At 43.4% G+C, this 18019-nt stretch overlaps 2 protein-coding genes across 10 annotated transcripts in view; both read left to right on the forward strand.

Moving 5' to 3' along the window:
* LOC126559365 (AP-2 complex subunit sigma) overlaps positions 1-18019 on the forward strand; it is a 576875-nt gene that overhangs the window by 379049 nt on the left and 179807 nt on the right. The window lies entirely within an intron of this gene.
* The window catches only part of LOC126556989 (peripheral plasma membrane protein CASK), a 210257-nt gene that overhangs the window by 17037 nt on the left and 175201 nt on the right, over positions 1-18019 (forward strand). For all 8 annotated transcript variants that reach the window (XM_050212593.1, XM_050212596.1, XM_050212598.1 and 5 more), the window contains exon 2: positions 12222-12334. In XM_050212593.1, the coding sequence (XP_050068550.1) occupies positions 12222-12334 (113 nt within the window). The remainder of the gene's footprint in view (positions 1-12221; positions 12335-18019) is intronic.

Raw genomic sequence — 18019 nt, forward strand, 5'->3', positions numbered from 1 at the left:
GCAGCAACATTAATGAATGAGAAATACTCAACGGGTAACAAATCGAGTTTGTTCGTTACGTCAAAAGTTTTCTGATGGAGGATCAAAATGATGGTTGACGAACAGACATCGGCTGGTGCTGCGGTTGACACTTAATAAATGTAGCAACATGGTGCGAAACGCGGGTGGTGGTGGAGACACTACAAATAGAGAAAATAGGACCGAATTTCGAGATATTTATTTATTGAGGATTTGAAAAATTAAATACGGGTAGCTCGATTAGCATAGTTGTTTGGACGAGAGGGTCTACAACCCTTGGACTGTAATTACTAGAAATCGATATTTTGTAGGGTGGTTTGCTCTCTTTGAAAGAGGGTTCTCGATTGCAGATCGCCCAAAGCTTCGTAGTGCACCAAACAACTATGTAAAAAGAGTGTACTTCAACACTTACTCCTAGTACTTAGTTTGTAACGCTCCCATAATAAGAACCTTCGTACATAACAGAAGTTCCTGGACTTTGGAACATTTGGAACGGTATGCTGCTTTAGGATATCTCCCACAAAACCACAATAAAGCGTGCCTGGTTAATGGTGGCGCAGGGTATGTTCGTTGATACTTTTTTACCTCTCCATGTAGTAAGGATGCATCGGGTTTTTGTGTGTTTCGCCTAAAGACACGTTAACGGTGTCGAAGGTGTGGGTGAGAGTAAAGTTAGAGAAAGAACAATAATAATATTTCAAGATTTTTAGCACCTATCCTTTCATCCGTTCCATCCGTATGTTGCGAAAGGCTTTAACCAACTTGGTGGCCAACGTGGAGTCGTCGTAAGCGTGTCTTATGATGGAAGTGTTTTTTTTTTCCTTTTTTCTTTCAACCGACCGAACATCGGTCTGGCGTAACGAGAACGATAATGCCTGCAGGTTGTTGCTGTTGTTTCTTCTTTCCCGCTAGCTCACGCGTTATTGGGGCGGCATTACTAACGAGCAGCAGGTTAGCACGATCATACTATTTGACCTTTAATGTCGTGGGAAATATGAAATGGTGGCACGGCCGGCTTGAAATGGTTGTGAAGGTTGTTTGTTGGAAACAGTTCGTCAAAAATCGTGGGGAAACCATAAACGCGGTGCGTGAGGAGAAGGTAACGTTTTTTTTCTGTGAAAACTTTGGTCCCCATGACACACGATGGTCGGATGTCCGTGTCCGTAAAATCGGTACCGAACTTACACAGGTTTTAGGTGCTACCGCTTAGCGATGGATTGTGCTGTGAAGCGTTGGTGAAAAATCGTGAAGCCATTAACTAGATGCTTTATGTGGTGCCTTTTTTTTGCATTGGACACACTTAGAGGCGGTTTCTCTATTGTCTGGCGGATGTGCTTTTTTCAAAAACTTTGACAGGGGATAGAGAAAAATGGATGAGTTTCTTGTTCCTGTGTGTGGTGTGGGAGCTTCCTGTCAATGCCTCGGGGGTGTAACTGTTAAAGATTAAGTATGGTGTTTCAGCCTGGTGTTGAGTTTTCGTACAATGGAAATGTGACGCAAAGCTACATTTACAGGTTATGATTTTATATTGTTGATGCGATAAATCAGTCTTGTTCCGGAGATCTTTTGTTGGGAAAATGAATATCATCGATCAGTAGAACAGAAGCTGCACGAAGAAGAGCTATTTATTTAGATTTTTGTTCGCAATAGAATTGCTTTGCCACAAAAATAAAATATGCTTTTATAAAGCCAGCTGATCAGATGAATTGAATTGATTCACTATATGTGGCCAAAGTAACAGTTTTGTAGCTTCCTAAAAGTACCTTTTTGCGTTTTAACAGTGAAAAATCAAGAAAGCCTTATTTCCATAGCGTCTAATTTAGCTGACTCTCGACAGCCACTCGATGGTGCCGGCTCTGATTTAAGTCAAATTAATGAGATACAATTTCTCTTTCTTTTATTCGAAAGTTTTCCACATTAACAGTGACGAGGATGAGTCCCGGAATAGGTTTTAAGTAAGAAAGCAAATTAAAACAAGAATAATGAATTAAGAAGAATCCGTATCCGGGCGGTTTGTGGTGTAGGTGGTCATTAAAAAAGGACATGCTTTTTCGTTTAGTTTATTAATTACTCAAGTGTTTAATTATCGTCAGTGTGCAGGTTTTTTTCTGGGTTGATGTTGCACTAAACGGCAGATTGAATGATTTTATTGCAAAAGTTAAAATCGTAAAAAGCTTTAGAAATGTATCACAAGCAGGGCTTGGTGTTTAGTTGACGATTTACTACAATCTGATGGTTAAGAATTTGTTTTTATGGAGAGAGAATAGGCGGCCCATTGGTGCAGTGGACAGCGGCGCTGGTCTTTACACGGCAGAACTGGGGTTCAAAACTCATCCAGAGATCGTTCCATCGCAGTGAGGACTGATAATTTGAAGGATTGAAATGGTAATCCATTCGATATCCGGAGTGGCCTTTTCGTGGTTGTTAATCCAAGAAAATGTGGAATAACTTTACTGACGATTAGACTCAAACAATCAGAATTAAATTTTCACTTATTTTCCACTTGTTTTTATGATATTCATGGTGAATGTTTGAGGAAAGATTTAGATGAATTATTGTGTAGTATTTTGAATTGTATCTTAAGTTGCAATTAGTAATTTTAAGTAGCTGTTAAAAGTGTTCAAATCACAACATACTTTTACTATTTTTTTTTTTTTTTTGAAAATATTGTCTCTGTTATCGTTTCCTATCACTAAGCATTGTGCGTACTTCACCTTTGATCGATGAAATATCGATTAAGAAGTAATCCCGTTGGATAGATTACGTACACGTCTAGCATAACACCATGGGAGGTTATAATGAAATCTGACAAAATCGAACCTTCTCAAGCATCAACGTGTTAAACAGGTAGATTATGGAGCGTAATGGGATGAACAGCACGGGGAAAAAATGTAGAAAGCATATTTCACCGCACAAACGGTGCTTGCTCTGAATGTAAAGTTGATGAAGTCATTGCGAGACACGGACACAGGCAGGTCGTTATGCTCCGACTATTTTGTAGCTTGCAGACATCACCTAGCTACCCTTTTTTTTATTCATTTTCTGTGCCACGATCTTCGCGTGTGTCACACAAACCTCGCTTGAACATTCTTGCATCCCGCACAGTTTCGTCCCAGCGTTCGGGCAAGATATCGCTGACAATGCACGGTTGGTTGATACGTGCGGCGGGTGCACTGGATGGGCGTAATAATAAATTTGTTCCCCCTTTGGGGTGAAGGAACGTGGCTGGATTGGGGCTGGCTCGTAGGGATACGGGGGAACTCCAGTTTCAGACTTTGGAGCTCGTTAGCGGACGAACTGTAGCGAATACGAATAAGAAAACACCAGGGAATAGATGCTTCCGTGGATCTCTTCTGCTATCAAGCGCCGTGTGATGTGATGTGTGTGTGGTGTAGTGCTGTGCTGGTAGTTGCTCTCCCAGATTTTGCTCAGCAGCTGGAGGTGACTTTTCCGAGATAACTTAATATGTTACTTTTGCTTGCGCTCTGCAGCTAACGAGAAGACTGGAAGCATGAGGGAAGCTATTAAATAAATACGAACGTTGGAGGTTAATTGGGATAGGTTAGACCGAGTTAAATTTGTTTCTCACGCACTGCCGATTACAGAAAACCTAACCGACACGGAGCGCGAGTGCGGGCAAGCGCCGGGGCGTTATCGCGCGGTTGCTTCTCGGTGGAAAGCAACTTAAGATGGCTGTTGTTTTAACGGCATCCAAGACACAATTACAAGCAGATGGTGCAGTCGTGTCGGCGAACGAGAGCGGAATGAATAATAAATATTTGCTTTATTTTCGATCAAGGTGTGGTCCGCTGCAGGTGGCGTTTTGCTTGTCGTTTAAACTCGAATGTTCGCTGTTCAAACGGTATCGCAGGTTTGGTGAACGATTCGCGGAACTTTTTATCAACAGCCGCGAGCGCTGAAAATAGATGGTTAAGTGCTTTTACTTTCGGCTGGATCAAGAGAGATTGAAATACAGAGTGAGCCAACTTTGACAAAGACAAAGAGAGTTTGAAACTGTTTCTGTCTATCGGTTGGAATGACTTTAGTATTTTCCGTTTTACAGCGAAAGCAGACGGCTCACGTCAAGCAGCTAATTTATTTGTCCGGTGTCTTTGAAGAGGTTTTGCATTACATTGCAACATTTAATCCTAATTTAGCTGATCCTACAGACACATATGTATGTGTGTTCAACAGACCAAACCACAAGGACCTGGCATCCTTGGCCTGGCAATATTGGACCCTTTGTTGCTGCCAAATGTGCGTTGGTAGTGTTACTTGGTTACTTGATAATGGAATGCCTCTAAACCCTCTTATTCTCGACAACACTACCCTTGAAGCTGCAGCGTAGGGCGTGTTCTGTGTCTCATGTACGTGCACAGCTAGTTTGTGCATACCGGGTTTTGCAGAAACGAATGTTGGTCCTCGGCGAAAACTGCATACGACAATGAACGGTAAAGTGAGAACCATCGTGCACGGGTTTGCGTAGAAAGAATGAAGGTACATGGCAAAAAAGGTCCCGTGAGCAATGAAAAACGGCAACCGTATCCTAATACTACGACAAGTACCACCATAGGATAAAACGAAACACGTAGTTGGCTGTGTGAGAACAGTGGTGAAGGCGAGAGGGTTGTTCCTACAATGAACATCGTTTTATTAAACGAATGCAAACATGATGATCAAATGATGCCATCGTATCGCCATCGTAAGGTTCGCTGTGGAGTGGTGATGCACGGTGTACCACGCCGGAAGTGCAGCAGGAAGCGAACGGAGCAACCTGAAGCGGTGCTGAAAATGCGCAAGGACGAAGAGGAGAAAAAATCCCCTTCCAAAAGCCCTTTCGTATACGTTCAGGTAGCTATTTTAACAGCCAGGCTCTGCTGTTACATGCAAGCAACGGCGCTAGAGGTAACCCTGGCACGCACACACACATACACACACAGCATAAAGACATTGTGAGCCGATGGAGTGGTAGGATTTTGTGCAAAGGCAAGGGGCTGTGTCGTCTAGTGCTAAGCATCCGTTGACGGGCAAAGCTCAGGTTTATGAAAAATGGACATTTGTAAACGCTCGTTCGCACATACGGAGAAGGGACTCTTATCCGTCTTACCATCAGCGAGATCATCATCATCAGCAGTCGCACAAAAGTCATTTCTGTCAGCTCTTCCATCAGCAACACAACCTGTGTGCTGTTTCCATATATCCTCGGGATTTATCCACCAGTCAGGCATCCGCCTGACCTATCTGCTATTAGCTTTATTTGCAAAAGCTCCCGGGAAAATGTTCTTATCGTTGGCCGCTGCCTATTAAAAGAAGGTCTGTTGCTTGCGTAATGAACGTTCTTTGACGGTCCCTCGGGCGGGGGCAGCTTTTCTGCGCGAAACCGCTTGGCCGCTCTATCAAATTAATGTCACTTTGACAAAAACATTAAGCAGAGCATAAACAAGAGCACCCCGGCAAAACCGTTCGTCTGTCGGCAGGTGAGATTGGCTTTGATGTGTGTGTGGAATAGGTCCTTTTCTGTGTTTGCTTTTGCTCCGGGGGTATCTTTGACTAGAGCAATAGAATCTAAGAACTAGCACATATTCCGCTTGCAGCGGAACATTGACAGGGTTACAGGGCTGTCACAAAAAACGACCTGCAAAAACTACCCTTCGGGGAAGGCTTACTGCACACAGGGATTTACTTTCGGTAACGGGAAAAGTGCCTTGAATAAACGTTACCAATAATAGCAATAAATTTAGTTGGAGCATGCCATGAGCTCGACCAACAGGATAAAATCTTCTAGAAATACAAGTGTCACTGCAGGTCGTGTGTTCTCTAGTCGTGTGTTCTCTAGTCGTGTGTGTCTGGTCTAAGGTTTGCGGCTCGGTTAAAGTGTGTACTACTTGGCTGCAGGCACCAGTAGAAGTGATAACCCGGGACCAATTTCTGAGTGAGGGCGACAAGTAGGAGGGCTTCACTCGTCGAACGATTCGGCTCGTTTGGAAGAGACTAAAGAGATTACATTGATTTGCGTGCTTTCATGTGTTCTATTTCGGCCCAAACTCTGCTGCTCGGCAAGGATCGTACGAAGCACACTTGGCGCAGACATCGTACTCGAGAAAAAAATATATGTTTCAGAGTACGATTTTGGGACTCCCTCACTAAAGGGGATGGGAAGCTTTTAATGCTGGCAGGAGCAGAGCATGGGTTGCCTTTCGTAACTCATGTCGATTGTAGTACCTTAAAGGTGTCTTTTTTACCCCCCTGCGAGCTGTGGGGTTTTCATTTTTACGTTGTTTGTTTATCGTGTCGTTTCGCTGGATGGGATTTAGGGAATGAAAAGGTGCCAAAAAACGCTATCACCTTACACCAGACGGAATCGATGGCAGCGAATCGAAGGGCAGTGAGTAGACTATATAGAGGATTATGTTTTCGGATTGGATTGTAAATTTTTCATACATGAGTACCATTTTTGAAGGCAATTCAATACGTTCACTTAACAAGACCCGGTTGTTTGTGGGGAGGCAGTAACGCTAATCCTTCCGGAATCCTTTCTTTTCTTTCATTTTGTCGTTCACACAACTGCTGCTTTTGCTTCGACTGGTAGAAGCTTTCTTGACGGGCGGGGGTAATTGAATATGAATTTAAATTGGAATGGAGGATGGAAATAAATTCCATAAATTTACACCCAAAGCTGGTTTTATTGGTTTTGTATAATAGAAAAAAATATGAACAAAAGATACATGATCGTCCGTGCATAAAACAGATGCAATGTTCTTTAATAAATCGATTTCAATTAAGCAAGATTTTCTTGGTGAAAAATGCGACAGCTGCACCGACCTTCATGCGACTGCACCGGGGTTTAAATCCCATCCCGACTGTTGTAAGGGAGACAGACTATCCAACTGCGGGGTTTCAGCAAGTCTCATAAAAGCTATTCGATGGCTGGCGTGTCTTAAATAGGTCGTTAAGCCCAGTAGAAGAAGGAGGCTATTCTTAAGACTTACGCCTATTTTTTAATAACCCGCCATTTATCACCTGCACAACATAATTTCCCAGATGCTTCTGTGTCGCTGCTGATTAATACTAAATTACGGACGGTTCGCTAGTGTACCCTGTGCTCAGCTCAGCAAGCTTTGTTGATCACAAATGATAAATGATTGATTAAATGGGCAACCTGTTTAAAAAGCTGCTCCGGTACACACTGCTATGGGGGCCGGGAAGTGATCGTCGCTGCTCGCCTTAAACTATTTTATAAGCCTTGCTGCAAGGGATTTGCTTCACGCACACACGTGTCTTGAGTGTCCTGTACCTGGTCGGTTGTTTCACTTGAACCAACCCGGGGACAGGGAACGATAGAGCCGATGTTATTGTATCATCTATCTTCATTACTCTGCCACCACCAGACAGAACAGCTTGTTGAGGTGGTCGACCGATAGACGCACCACCCGGTTCGGGTCCGTACGACGGAGTTCGAAGTGCCTGTTTTGTGTCAATCCCGGACGGAGGTCGATTTCGAAAATGGCAAATCTCTCGTTTTAATGGAAGATAAATATTCGAAGAGCTTAGTTGGAAGTTTTTAATTATTCATCGGTGATTTATTCACTGTTGTAAGCATTTGATATTCATAACCTGTCACAAAACTAATTAGGCAAGTCGGGGTTTTACCTGCGCTCGGTTGGTTGGTGAACGTCGGACATTTGCCCTTGCTCCGTGGTTACAAATGTCCGAGTTGTGGTGGCTTACCGCAAAAAAAAGTGCCCAAAGTATGCCGATATGCCTTGGCACAAAATACGTTTACGGGTTAGAGAAGCAGAAATAGTGAAGAAAAAGGAAACTAGACAACAGGAGCACTCGGAAGTGGGGAAAGAGTTTTTCCGCTAGTTTCGTAACGATTTAAATTACATCGTGATAAGTTGATAGGAGGAGAAGGGGGGGGGGGGTTGATCCGGCAGTCTGTGTAGAATTGGATCCAAAGCGTATGTTGCATCATGCCAAACACACTAACCGTAATGAAGCTTTTTGTGTGTTTATTGTTGTGTTTGAAGTTCACGCAGATGGATGCGATAATTAAATTTACTGACGCATTATGATGTTGAAACTCGTATTTAGTTTTTTTATTTACACTGGCATGTTGCCTGGTCCGCAATGGTTGGGCTTTAGGGTCAACCAATGTTTAGACTGGGTTGGTGCTCACTACAGCACGGTTCATGCTTACTGCGTAAATGTCAATTATGGTTCATAATTTCCCAGAATTGTACACTCGGGTATGTAGCGTTCAGACGGTAAGTCCGTCCTGTTGTTTGAAGAGCTCTTCGCAAAGACAAAAAGTTGTTTGTTATTGGAGGCAGTTTGTCGAACCAATTACTCTAACAAAGCGCGCATATGGTGAAAGTTCTGTGCAATATGAGCTTTTTGTAAGATTGTTATCCATTCGTAGTCGTATTGAGATGCAGACTTTGCAGTGTACCCAGGGGTAGTAACCGATACATCATCGTTATTCGGTGTGTGTCGTTTGTCCTGTGTCCTGTGCATCACAACCCATATCTGTGATCCGAAACCATTCCATAGACTTATGGAAGCTAGATGTAATCCTTTCTGTTTGTTCTTTGAAATTGCATTGTTGGTGGAATGATTCTACGGATGTAAAAGCTGTGTTGTCTCTCGACCCTGTTTACTATGACGATTCCCAGCACGACTACAAGACTACCGGGGTACACGAATGTTACGGACTAATTAATAAAAGGTTTTTACCGCCGATTACCTAACAAGTTTGTGCATGTACGTGTTTGTGGAGGTATCTTTCATCTTCTCATCATGTTGAGGTCTCAGAATATTTACACCAACTCTAGGACGCGTTGATTCACGTACTGTCAGTATGCCCAAATACACAACGAGAGAAAGAGCAAACGGCCGAAAGCAAGAACCATTAGCGATTATTAATAATCCATCCAGAGAGAGGACACCGCAACCTTTAGCCTTGTGACATGGTGCAAAATTCGACCATTTTGCACACCCTGCCAGTAACTTTGGCTGTTTGTTTGGTGCATACAAATACTCTAGGGTACACCTTACCGGTCGCCGGGAAATGGAATGTATATTTACGGATTGTTAATTATGACCATATCCGCTTCAGTGAATGCCTTGAACGCCGTGAGGCATTGCAAAGAAGGACGATTCGTTACGCTGGGACAGGGGTCGACTTTTTCACGTTGGAACGTGTGCGCAGAGGGAGAAGGGGGTGGTAATGCTTCTTTATGGCGTTGTACCTCGGATCGACGTTCAGTTGTTCATTATTGAATCATGAGCCTGAATGGCCCGGCGCGAAATGTGATGATGCTGGGACGGTGCCGTCCATTTCGACGCTTTTATTATTTGCGCACCGCTGTTGCCATTTTTCCATCCAGCGGAAGGCAATTACTCGTCGGGCGGTGGTTGGTTTGACCCACCACAAATTGCTTCGTGAATGTGCATTACTTTGAAGCTTACAGTTGTCCGAAATTCTGCTCACAGTGTGTCAAATGGTACATAATTCTTGCTTCAGCTTTCTTCTATTACGAATGGTGTAAATTTCGCATGAGAAAGGAACTTTAAGGAACTAAAACAAACACACAGCTTCGCGATTCTTTTGTGGAATAACGTGAGACACATTATTCCATTATGCAAATGATAATGCATAGTTTTTTTTTGTTGTTCTTGGTGTTTCACAAAGCACTAAGTAACGGACGATAATTAGACGGCGGCGTGTCTTGTTAGCGCGTTTGCATAAAAGGTAATTGTCTGGGCGCGATCTCTCTTTCTCTCTCTCTCTCTGCTAGACACTTTTTCTTTATTCCTCAAGGGATGCCAGTCGCCATAGCTGCTCCAAGTGTAGTGGTTAATTTTGTTAACTGAATTAGTAAAGGAGATGTTCATTATGTTTTCTGCGGCCCAACTGTACGTTCCTGTAGATGTGTGCTGCGATGATGAAAAAGTAAACAATTCCCATGCCTGGTGCATGCGTGCGTACGTGTTTGGCTTTGTGGTAAAATGATTGTAGCAGGACTAATTGGTTAGTTGTAAATGGTTTGTCTCATTAGTACGATCACTTTCACTTTTTTTTGATTACATTTGGAGCTTTTTCGTGGCCACCCGTTTGCTTCATGTGTGTTTGGGTTTTGATGTTGAGCTAAAAATTGGGTTAATGTTTGTTTAATGTGATTGTTTTTTGTTTGATACTTGTTTTTATAGCGCCATTACTTCGCGTTGTGTTCACTTATGTGTTATGGTCTTACCAATGGGACCAATGAGATTTGGGGGTTTTCGAATCCCATTGACCCAATCGGTCCTTCCACGCAATCGAGGTGGACTCTATCTTCACATTTCCGTCATTACCGCAACAGCGTTGCTGGTGAATCGGTACGTTGCAGAGCAGGGATGCCTAAAAATCAGGGCGCTTAGCACATAGTTTGTGCTGGAAATTCACCGAATATAGGCTCCATTGCCACAAGGTATTCGTGCCTTCGGACGGTGTAATCCAGCAGCTCGAATACCATCCGGTACCTATTTTCTCAACAAAAAGTTTGAGGCAAATGACGGTCGACAGACTGCTAGACTGCAAAGTGGCTATGGAGTCACCTTCCACGGATTGGCGATGGATTTGGAAAAACGTCACCCGCCAAAGACTTTCATCAGACCAGCGCTCGATGCTGTATTTGCTGGTGCTTGAAGCATACTGATGGAGGCTATGGAAGCCATCATCCCACACCACAAACTCAACTTTCCTTTCCTGCTTTTACCTATTTTAAGTCACATTAGTAAAAGTAAGAGGATTTCCATCCCATGTTTGTTTGCAAACCACATCATCCGCATTGTTGTTTCCAAGATTTATGAAAATATCTTTAAATGTTCTTTGTAAAACCTGTATGTCATGTAACACACTTTTCTTTTGTTCACTAGGGCTTAATATGTTTTAAATAAACAATTTTTATTGAAAAAAAAAGGTTCATTTGTTCCACATCATATCGTATCATTGTCTAACAACCATTATCACCCATTGCTTCCGAATTGCAAGTACAGAAAAGGCGATGTGAATAATAAAACGCGCAGCAGTCTCAACAAAGGAGAACTCCGGTTGCTTATAGTGACTGTAATAATGGAAGACAGTACATTTGTTTTTCAATCGAATTATGCTAGCGTGTATTGCCAGCGTGCAACCACCACCACCACCACTGTATTGACAGTGCTTGAGCAGCATCCAATTTTCCGCATGGCCAGATCGAAAGACGACGGGTGAGCCTCGCAAAGGTGGCACGATTGCGTACGCCTAACGGCAGCAAATACAATTTACTCTCGCATACATGATCGCAGCGCCGATGAAAGTATTGAACGGAAAATTAGGTGCTAATCCATACATTATTCGTGCGGCAGACGGCAAGCTGTAGTAGCTTGGTGTACCGGTGTGCTTTTGCCGCATGGTGGGCTTTAATCCCCGGGAAAGACATTGTGTGATAGCAAGAAGGCAAGCTAACTGTGCGTATAAGTTCAATTACTTGCGTTAATATTGCAGATGAGTTGGAACGGCGCATTTGAACTGAAGAGAGTGTAGATGTTAATGTATTGAAATTGAATCTTAGTTAAATTTACTTTACTTGCAAGCTTTTAAAGCTTGAATTTATACATTAGCCATACTTCCAAGAATTCGCTCTGTAGCGTTCCAATTGCATTAATTCATCATTTGCAATATTCACTCCACAATATAGCAGTTTATGGTAAAACATAACCATGAACGCCGTTAAACGGGACAAGCAAAACAAAAAAAGAATCATGCAAATGATTTCGTGTCCCGCAGATCGTGGCATGATGAGATAATTAATGTGATTCCTCGTGGTTATTCGTTGAGCGTTGTTGCGCATTAGTGCGCTCGGTAGCAGAACGGTTACGATTTTACCGCGCCCCGATTACCGAGGAAAGCTACTGGGTGTGCATTGCCGAGGAGTAATTGTCATACTTGATTTGATTTGATGTCATTAGCTTTATTATGTGCATAAATTAACATTCAACGAATGCGTGAATGGCGGTGCACTGCTTTAAATGCATGGGACAATTGTGTGGTTGACGCGCATACGCTTTCGAAGGTATTAGTTACACTTCCGAGTGGAACTTTGTCTCGTTTATATGTCAATCGATCGAAGATAAAAATGTAGCTAAACACGTGTTTTCTATGTCTTGTGTCATTTCAGAGGTCCCTTTTCCATAGTTCGTCGATGTATCCATCGGGAATCGAATCAGCAATTCGCGGTCAAGATTGTGGACGTTGCCAAGTTTACGGCTAGCCCGGGTCTCAGCACATCCGGTAAGTGAAGAGCGCCAGCGTTTGTATCGATAAGCAACCATTATTTTCCAAGAATATGTTTCACATCCATTTCCCATCCCTCGTTCGATTTTGCAACACTCAAAACATCTTATGTGGGGTGGATTTGTTTGTTCGTTGTTTGATGGTGCCATCCATCAAACGTAAGCAGAAGCAGAACCATCTTTTCCGGTGTCCTTTTTGTTGAAATTCTCTATAAAGAACCGCCAAGATGCTACTTACCCAGAGCAACACTTCCTGCTACAATGCTGGCTTTAATTTCCGCTCGTAAGACACATTCAGTGTTTGCCGCCCCAGGAGACCCCAGCAGGCAGTAAATCTGAATGTTGGTGTTTCCGAGCCCGTGAGCGACGGGCGGAGTGCGGAGGCTCTTGAAAATTGGCTTTTTCATCATGCAAAGCCGCCTGTTACGGTGCCCACATATTCCCATCACTTTTCATTCTTCATCAGTTCATTTTTCCCGCTGACACAGGCCATATTTCAGCAGAAATCAACCATGCGTATGTCGCTGGCTCCCACTCTCTATCTCTCTTCGGCGTTTAGCGACTGCACAGAACTTCTTGTCCTGGCTGCTTGGCTTCACCAACATTCACGCTTCCCACAAAGCGTTTCCGTCCCGGAAAGCCGGGTAAAATAAAGCAAATAAGTAGGGGCAAAGTCGTTGTTTCCGTTTCGGAAAGTTACACGATCCGACGCTAAAATTACGTTTTCATGCATCAGTTCTTTTCGACACATTCGAGAAACTCTGGAAGGCGTTCGAACAACGGTAGCAATCTTGCGTGTGCGTGTAGTCGTATATGTTTCGGACGCTGTAACGTAACCTTGGCCGATTCTTGAAACACTACAGCCACGCCGTTGTTCTCCACCGGGAACCGGGATAATGGTTGGGCGTGTTTCCTTCGTACGCGAATTTCCAATATGCCGCACTTGCAAAGTTTCCTCCAACATCGCTTCGGGGAGGGGCAAAGTTGATCTCCGACATGCTGCTCGCGTTGACGAATATTTATAATTAATAATTTGATGTACCCACTATTGAGTGAGTGAGCGGTGCCATTCCCTGCAATGCTTGCGGTTTTGTGATTTTACTGTTACGCTGATTTGGTGTGATGGAAGAAACATGCTTGTTTTACGGAAACCGTTTTCAGTCGAGTTGTTTTTGGGGGGAAAAGTTTGAAGGATGGCTTCGTTCGTTCGCGCGCGGTTCACAAATCAAAAGGGAAAGAGTTGTGTCCCATCGGCTGGATGGATGGCTTCATCGGGCGTCAGATTGTGGTGTGAAACGTTGGAAAGCTTCGCACCGGCACCGGCAACCGTAATTAAATTTGGTGGCAAATGGCTTGGAAGCGCACCGGTATCAGCCGAAACTCTCGGGCTGACCAGAAAGCCGGTGGATTCCGTTGCTTGCGGATGATTGATTGCGTCGTCACTGCCGTTGTCATCATTATTCATCCGTGCGGCACCAATGAAAGCACCAGACGCTCAGCCATTACTGGGTGACGTTTTGGAGCGTTTTGGGAGCCATTTTGGAATTTGAAGAATTTACCACGTACGCACGTGCGCTGAACCCTAGTGGAGATGGGGGAACGGGTGCTAGCAGGTCGAGGATGTGATGTAGTGCAGGGTGCGATGTTAATTGAAGTGAACTATGTTCGTTTGAGGCCTGAAACGGTGGAGCTGTTCGGTGGGAAAGAGAGCCACCCTCCATCCCACTTACCATGATTTGTGTGTCAACTCCATGAACCAATGTCAAGGTATTATGGTCAGGAATTACTGCTTGACCTGCCGTAAAATGTTTGCCATGGTGAGCTATGGGTTGTGCGTAAGCAACCAGTTGCTTTGGCAAGCGCTATATCTGCACGTGAAGTTTCGTTCGGTAGCATAAACATGCGACGCTTAAGCTCGGGAGTCTTTGAATTGGTTTCAAACTCAGAATGGCGACAGAGATAGCTTCGCGGGTTTACTGTTTGTTTCGTGCCATTGTGCCTTACAATGCAATGGCTGTTTGTGGTCCGTGCAGGGCGTTTGCCATCGTTAAAACAAGCCGGCAAAGGAAGCAAATTATCTGTGGAAAGATTAATGGAATAGGGCATGATTTATTGTGTTCTCCACCGAGCGATGAGGAGAACGGATTTGGACGGTGGGACTGAGGGACGTTTGATTCGTTGGGGTTGTTACAACGTGAAGTAACTGAGCCGGGGGTGGCTGGTTAAAAAGAATGTAACAATCGAAGATTGTCTATCACGAGCACGACTGCTCGAAGTTGCAGAAATAGTATGTCAAGTAGCCGAAAAAAAGCAACACAACAAGCTTCTCTGACGGAGAAAACCGCATGAATTATTTATACCAGGCCTGCTTCCTAGAAACACAGGATTCGAGCGTACACATCTGTGATCGACTCGGTGGTGTTCGCTGTTTCCGTTTTGCGGCGAAAACGATACACAATCACTCAGATAAGTTTGGTCTGTTGTTAGGGGTTTTGCATTATACATTAGTACAGTGGAGTGCGGTCGGTTTCCAATCTTCCAATATCATGAGTCCCGATATATGCGTGGTCGGATGCTTTTGCGGGTTGTAGTCTATATTGGCTCGAGATAATTTGATAAAGTACTACTGACGAATGTGTTTGTTTGGTGGGAAGGGGAGGGGGGGGGGAAATGTTTGGGTTAAGCAGGTCGATGACACGTGGGGCATGATTAGAATTTCTTTTTAATGCCAGTTCTTGGGACTAATGAATGTTGATGCATTTGAATCGTGTCAATGAACGAGGTGTGATGTGTTTTGTTACCTTTTTTGAATGGTTTTTGAAAGTCTTTGCATTCGGTCATTCGGTTCAACAATCGTTATTATTTTTTCAGAAATTGTTAAACATAATGTTTCCTGATGTGTCCATGCTATCAAAATGTAAATTGAATTGCCCATTTCCAAAGCTTTTACAAACCATTACAATCAGACAAGTTGAATAATTCCAGCAAATAGCCAGATCTGGACTGAACTCTCGCCAGTTACTTTATGTCTCGCCGGTCTTTGTTCATCTGCTCCGACCCAATCAGCACAACGTCTTGGTGTCGTGTGGCTGATAAAATGGTTTCCCACTTTACTTGTGCCGCGTCGGTATCGTTTCCTTTTATTCGAGCAGACTTTTCAATAATTTTGTACAGCGTGTACGACCGGTACCTCTCGCTCTTGGTTCCTTTTTTTGCCGCCTCCGCCAAGAAAAGAAGTGTAAAGAATGTCCATCGACATAAAATTCATTACGTTGAAAAATTACTTCAGTCCGGATGTCTGGCGAGCGTTACTTTACCATCAGCCATTCGGGCTGATTAGTATTCTAGCCAGCACAACACCACAAGTAAGAGCGGCAGCGGGCATCCTTGGCCTGTAAGCAAGCCTGTAGCGCGAAGGGAAGGGAGTGTCTAGCGCCGTGATGTACCAGTTGTCCTGTTTGTTTTAGCATGGTTGGTCAAAGAGATCTGAAATATTCGAAATCCTGTGTACATTACATGGTACAGTCAGGCTTCATCTGATATCATCAATGGAAGCAGCACACACAGACAGGAAGGTGTTTGCACGAACGAAAAGGACAACCGAACAGTAGAGGGGGGCCACAGGGCATGGAGTAAAGAACAAAAAACACACCACCAACCCACCCTGCTTCTGAAGATTGTGCCTTGTGTGCGGAGAAACTGTGGCAGGATGAGCTTGGAAAAGCGAAAGCAATTATCATAGATTATGCACTGTGGCTTGCCGTTCGTTTCGATTAGCGACGCAGAGCTCCAGCGTTGTGTGGTAGTGTGTGGGGGGTCTGGTAATGTTGACTATGGCCACATTGTGATTATTTCCCCGTTGCGCGACTGCTTATGTTGTACAGAGTGTTTTTACTATTCCGTTGTCCAGCTCGAGCGGCGTAGAGCAAAAGAAACAAATCTTAAAATCAGCAAAAAGAAAGACTAAAATAATTTGTTGTTTATTAAATTTACCGTTCTTATCGGTGCACGACGCAAGACGGAAAGCACATCACGGGATAAAAATCTGACTCCCTTATTCGACGCGATTTGTGGCTTAATCTAGCTTTGACGCTTTGTAATGGATGAAAATAGGGTTTATGGAAACTTTAATCGAAGGAAGAGAAAAGATTTATTTATGTGATGTAAATTCTTTCCCTTTCTCAGCTAGATTTATAAAGAGTTTTTTACAGTTTTGCAATAATTAACAACATTATTTAGCGTTGGTGTGGAATAAATCATTCTTACTTGCTGATTATCTTCAAGTTTCAATAACTCACACGTTGAATTATTGTGTTGATATTTTATAGTTAAAATGTATGTATGAAGCACACCAAAAAGGAATTCTTGTAATTGCGATTTTCACTCGTCGGGAAGAAGTGTGAATAAACAAAATGGGAAATTATGCTACTTCAGCCCGCGAAATCTTAATTTTGATGACGTAAATATGTGTGCATGCGTTATCTGTGTGCTGCTCTGCCAGATTGTAATGTAGGTAGTGATGGGTTTTCCACTCCGACACGTGGGATGCCGGTTTAGTCTGTAGCGGTTCGGCACCAATGATTTCGCACCTACAACTCCGCACCTACGAAGGGTTTGAACTAAAGAAAAATGCCATTTTTGCCCATCTCTAATTGTTTGTAAGTAACCGCTTGGTTGAAACGATCATACGAAAAGGCACGTAAATCTTGGCGAAAGATTGGCAGATTGCGCTTTTGAAGAATCGTGCAAAACAAAGAAATGAAAACAAAAAACCGTTCTGCATAAATAATGTTTCCTCAGAGTTTTATCGTGGAAGAAAAAGTAATCCTTTCGATGAAATTGAAATTTATGTTGGGGTCAAAATTATTAGGTTTAGCTCGCGGGGAAAAGGGTTTTTTTTGGGGTTGGTAAATCGAATTGATTTCTCAATTTTTTATTGGGTACTCAATGGTTTTGTGTGTGTGTTTGAAGAAATGGAAGTGTTAAGGGTTGAATGAAAGTAAGAAAAAAGCGAGGGAAAAAAAGAAACACTTACGAGCATTAAGATTGAAAATCAACCCGTAAAGTAAATGAGATATTTTTCTTCGATCGATAAACCCATTTCCTGACACTGCCTGCGGTTAGTACCTCTTTGTTTCCAGGCATCAAACGTTACAGAAACTCGCACACACACATACACCCATAAGGAGAAAAACGCTAATAACCAATATCATCTCGAGTACTTATTGTGCGAAACAAGCTGCCAAAAATTGAATATTTAATGGTGCCTAAGTTTATGGCCGGCGCAGCATTACCACAGAGGTTTGGGTGGTGAAAAAAAGCAATATTTTACGCGCGATTCTTGCAGAAAACCGTTACCTAGAAGGGGTCATCGTCATCGCCCAACGGGTGTGCGGGTGGACTAAATAATTTGACTCCAGTAAATTGGAAGGCTCTAGAAGTCAGGCAGCAACCATAAAGAACACGTGGTACATGTTGGCATGTACACCACTACACTCTCTAATACCAAGGGTGGGGGGTTTGTTATCCCAGCATCCCAGCATCCAAGAGCATGTTACCCCATTCGTCACCGTTTTCACGAGCCAGTTGGGTGACAGACCGGCAAAAGCCATTGTGTGTGTGTGTGTGCGCGCGCGGAGTTGGTGGCGAGGGTTGTGTATGTGATGGGAAGAATTCAATTTCC

This window comes from Anopheles maculipalpis, chromosome 2RL (genome assembly GCF_943734695.1).
Source record: "Anopheles maculipalpis chromosome 2RL, idAnoMacuDA_375_x, whole genome shotgun sequence".
Classification (NCBI taxonomy): Eukaryota; Metazoa; Arthropoda; class Insecta; order Diptera; family Culicidae; genus Anopheles; species Anopheles maculipalpis.